Source organism: Triticum dicoccoides, chromosome 6B, assembly GCF_002162155.2.
Source record: "Triticum dicoccoides isolate Atlit2015 ecotype Zavitan chromosome 6B, WEW_v2.0, whole genome shotgun sequence".
NCBI classification, from domain to species: domain Eukaryota; kingdom Viridiplantae; phylum Streptophyta; class Magnoliopsida; order Poales; family Poaceae; genus Triticum; species Triticum dicoccoides.
The window spans coordinates 71869478-71874244 of NC_041391.1; the positions used below are offsets into that span (position 1 = coordinate 71869478).

Sequence of the window (4767 nt, forward strand, 5' to 3'; positions counted from 1 at the left end):
TAACCTTAAACAAGTGTGACAAAAAGGTAGATCAAACAATGGCAAAAAGGTACTCTTATCAAACAATGACAAAATTTGTTTTTTATATCAGAACAATGACAAAATTTGTTAATTCTACAAGGATTTCACATGAACCTTGTAGGTAAAAAGTTCAGGCAGAGCGGCCTTCACCATCAGTCAGTCACCTCAGTGCGTCCGAACTAGTAGTAGTACAAGCGCAAAACAAGGTCGACAGCAGACGCGCACAGCCAGGCCGCGGGCGCAGCGCACGCCGCTGTCTGTCTCCCACCCTTCTAAACCCCCCCTCCCCCCCTCCGCCGCCGCCGGCGGCAATGGAGGGCCTCCACAACCTGCTCGCGCGCCCCAACTCCGCGCCGCTCGCCTTCTCCCTCCCGCGCCCGCGCCACAGGCCGCCCGCCGCCGCCTGCCGCGCCGCGAGCCGCTGGGCCGACCGCCTCTTCGCCGACTTCCACCTCCTCCCCGCCGCCGCCGCCGCGCCCGAGCCGCCGGCCGCGGTCCCCGCCGGCGTCTCCGCGTCCCCCTGCGTCCCGCTCTTCCCCGACGCCGCCGACCGCGCTCTTCCCCTCCAGGTCGACTTCTACAAGGTTAGACCCGTACAGCATTATTACTTCACGAGCATCTCGTGTGATTTAACTGAACCTAGTAACATAGTACATCTGATAGATAAAGATGCATCAGTCTTGAAACGTGATGGTAATTTGTCGCAGAAAGGCCGTATCATCCAGCATTGTGCCTAGAATTTCCATTTTAAAGACTTCTCTCTAGGTTACGTGACCAATTTCTCACTCGATCCCATAAAAATATGACCAATTTTTACCTGATAAATTAACTATGGATGGAATTGCTCAAACATTTAATTGGTTTGGGAAATGATTGGTTCGCTTGCTCTGCTCAGGTTCTCGGCGCCGAGCCGCATTTCCTCAGCGACGGCGTCAGGCGGGCCTTCGAGGCTCGGGCGGCCAAGCCACCGCAGTACGGCTACACCACAGACACCCTTGTTGGCCGTCGGCAAATACTGCAGATTGCACATGATACTCTCACAAACCAGAGCTCCCGCACCGAGTATGACCGCGCGCTCTCTGAGGACCGTGACGCGGCGCTCACATTGGATGTTGCTTGGGACAAGGTGAGGCTGTAGGGGCAGTAAACGGTGCACTTGGATCTTGCAGGATTTCAGATAGCACTGGCATGTACTTGTTGTCTCTGCTTAAACTGGGTGTCTTGCCAAGCAGGTTCCGGGTGTGCTGTGTGCCCTTCAGGAGGCTGGGGAGGCGCAGGCAGTGCTTGCAATTGGAGGGCACTTACTGGAGGACCGCCCGCCCAAGCGGTTCAAGCAGGATGTGGTGCTGGCAATGGCGCTCGCTTATGTGGATCTATCAAGGGACGCAATGGCGGCTAGCCCTCCAGATGTAATCCGCTGCTGTGAGGTGCTTGAAAGGGCTCTCAAGCTTTTGCAGGTCAGCTGTTTTTACCATCAAACAGTATTGCAGATTTAACATGTGTATGGTGGCTTTACACAAACACCTACTCCCTCCGTAAAGAAATATAAGAGCGTTTAGATCACTAAAGCAGTGATCTGAACACTCTTATATTTCTTTACAGAGGGAGTATTTATTAATCCCAGTGTTACATGTTGACTTAGATTAAAACTTTTTCTTTTTCTTTTTTTACTGCTGTATATACTATGTAGTCTTGATTGATCTAATTGGTGTTAATGCTGAGTATTAATTCTGATTTTATTTGGCTAAGTAAGTCTCTTTATGGTAAACATAAGATGCAGCACCTTTTCCTTTAGTATTTCCGTATGTGGTTTCTTTTAGTTAGGATGTATCAAACTTCTGCTTCCATGTATAAGAGCAGGGACAGATCCTACTAAATAAGTTTTTATAAGTAGTATAATAAAATGTACAAGCCTAGCAGTCTAGCTATATAAGATAAATGTATAAAAAGGAGACTCAATAAAAAATGGTCTTTGCAATTATATTTTCACTGGGTCGATATTGGAATTGGATAGATTTAGATAAATATGTGAAGACCAGCATGAATGCATGTGCTGTATGTTGCTAAGAAAGATCTTCTGGAAGCAGTACTAATATATATGTTATCCTTTAGGAGGATGGGGCAATCAATCTCGCACCTGGTTTGCTCTCACAAATTGATGAAACTCTGGAGGATATCACACCTCGTTGTGTTTTGGAGCTTCTTGCCCTTCCTCTTGATGAAAAACATCAGAATGAACGCCAAGAAGGTCTTCGTGGTGTGAGAAACATTTTGTGGAGTGTTGGCAGAGGAGGTATTGGTACTGTTGGAGGAGGATTTTCGCGTGAAGCCTACATGAATGAGGCCTTCCTGCAGATGACATCGGCGGAGCAGGTTTGTAATTATCACCAGTTTTCATGAGGCAGTAGCCTTTTCATGTAGCTGTAGCAATGTTTTGAGAATGTGTTGATTCATTTGTATTACATATCACAGATGGATTTCTTTTCAAAAACACCGAATAGCATACCGCCTGAATGGTTTGAAATCTATAGCGTGGCACTTGCAAATGTTGCTCAAGCAATTGTAAGTAAAAGGCCAGAGCTCATCATGGTGGCAGATGATCTTTTTGAACAGCTCCAGAAGTTCAATATAGGTTCTCAATATGCTTATGATAATGAGATGGATCTTGCGTTGGAAAGGGCACTTTGTTCACTGCTTGTGGGAGACATTAGCAACTGCAGAATTTGGCTTGCGATTGATAATGAATCCTCACCACATAGAGACCCCAAAATTGTAGAGTTTATTGTGAACAACTCTAGCATCGACCACCAGGAGAATGATCTTCTTCCAGGCCTGTGTAAGCTTTTGGAGACTTGGCTTGTCTCAGAGGTTTTCCCTAGGAGTAGAGATACTCGAGGCATGCAGTTTACACTTGGAGACTACTACGATGATCCAAAAGTTTTAAGCTACCTAGAAATGATGGAAGGTGGTGGTGCTTCTCATTTGGCTGCTGCTGCTGCTATAGCAAAACTCGGTGCTCAAGCTACAGCTGCGCTTGGTACCGTGAAATCAAGTGCTATCCAAGCATTCAACAAGATTTTTCCATTGATAGAACAGCTAGATCGATCAGCCATGGAGAATCCTAATGTTGGCCTTGAGGAATCTGTCAATAAATTTGACCAGAAAACTATTATGGGATTTGATATCCGTGATTCCAAAAATGCTGCCATGAAGATTGTCGCTGCCAGTGCATTATTTGCTCTGATGACAGTAATAGGCCTGAAGTACTTGCCTCGTAACAAGGTGCTCCCTGCTATTGGAAGCGAGCATGAGTCCATGACAGTTGCTAATGTTGTTGACTCAGTTGATGGTAAGTAGACACTCCTTTACTTTCCAACTAGTAAAAAAGGGAAGAAAAAAAAAACTCTGCTCATGTGTTACTACTGGTCATGCTTGATGTCTAATGACATTACATTTTTGAGATTGTAGCTTTGGGTTGACGTTTTCAACAAAGCTGTGTACCAAATGTTTGATCCATATACAAATTTGTTTCTGAAATCATAGTGCCTATATAGTATTAATTATATATTTATTTATTGAAGATGATGCACCAGATGAGCCAATACAGATTCCTAGAATGGATGCGAATCTGGCAGAAGGTATTGTTCGCAAGTGGCAGAGTATCAAATCCAAGGCCTTCGGATCAGATCATTCTGTGGAATCATTGCAAGAGGTGAGGTTCAAAACTTTGGCTGGCTGGTCCCGTGTTTCCACTGACAAGATACCACCATATGCAACCGGAGACACTTCAGATAGTCATATAGGTTACACTGTTCATACATATGCTTGAGTGATAGTAATCCTGTCAAGGCATAATTTCTCGAGAGTTATTTCCACTGCCAACTTATCGCCCTTACGACGGTAACTGATAACTGGTATTTCCATGTTTCCCACAGGTTCTTGATGGCAACATGCTGAAGGTATGGAGGGACCGAGCAGCGGAGATCGAGCGCAAAGGCTGGTTCTGGGACTACACGCTGTCCGACGTGGCTATCGACAGTATCACCGTCTCCCTGGACGGACGGCGGGCGACCGTGGAGGCGACGATCGAGGAGGCAGGTCAGCTCACCGATGCAACCGACCCGAGGAACAACGATTTGTACGACACAAAGTACACCACCCGGTACGAGATGACCTTCACCGGGCCAGGAGGGTGGAAGATAACCGAAGGCGCGGTCCTCAAGTCGTCATAGGGCGTTCGGTGTGCAGTAGACCTTTGTTGATTGATCCCTCCCGTGTTCTTTTCGGTGTGTAAATAAGCAGTCTAGGCCCTTTTCAGTTTGGAAGATGGAGATAGTTTGGTTAGTCTGACGTGTGATCAGCGATGAGCTTTGTTTTACCCTGTGTTGTATTCGGATTATTGCTAGCCTAGAAGATCCTTGAGTTGGGGATAAGAGAAACATGGTGCTGGGTTTGCCGCTGAAATTGTCTTTTTGATCTTTTACAAAAACCCTACGAAAAAAATAGGGGAATGTTATCGTGCTGACCTTCCTTGGGAAGGCATGGCAAAACGTAAGGTTTTTTATGGCAAATTTAGTTGCCACGGGGATGACAAACTTAGTTAGTAAGCACGGGAAATCCTGGCAAACAGAAAAAAATAGAGCTGGAAGGATTTGCCATGCTTGTCAACTACTCTATTCACTGACAACAAAAACTGTCATGCAAATCGATCACAATTGCCATGCCTCTGAGTGGGCGTTAGCTTGT

At 46.1% G+C, this 4767-nt stretch overlaps 1 protein-coding gene across 2 annotated transcripts; it reads left to right on the forward strand.

Annotated features, from left to right (window-relative positions):
• The first annotated feature begins 318 nt into the window (after positions 1-318).
• On the forward strand, positions 319-4485 carry LOC119322637 (protein ACCUMULATION AND REPLICATION OF CHLOROPLASTS 6, chloroplastic-like). Of its 2 annotated transcripts, none has more exons than XM_037596125.1 (7): positions 319-605; positions 917-1147; positions 1254-1478; positions 2134-2394; positions 2494-3370; positions 3603-3733; positions 3957-4485. In XM_037596125.1, the coding sequence occupies exons 1-7, from the start codon at positions 333-335 to the stop codon at positions 4251-4253; spliced, it is 2295 nt and encodes a 764-aa protein (XP_037452022.1). In that variant the 5' UTR covers positions 319-332; the 3' UTR covers positions 4254-4485. The 2 variants fall into 2 exon arrangements, with proteins under 2 accessions (XP_037452022.1, XP_037452023.1); XM_037596126.1 differs by having other exon boundaries at positions 3615-3733.
• The last annotated feature ends 282 nt before the right edge of the window (positions 4486-4767 follow it).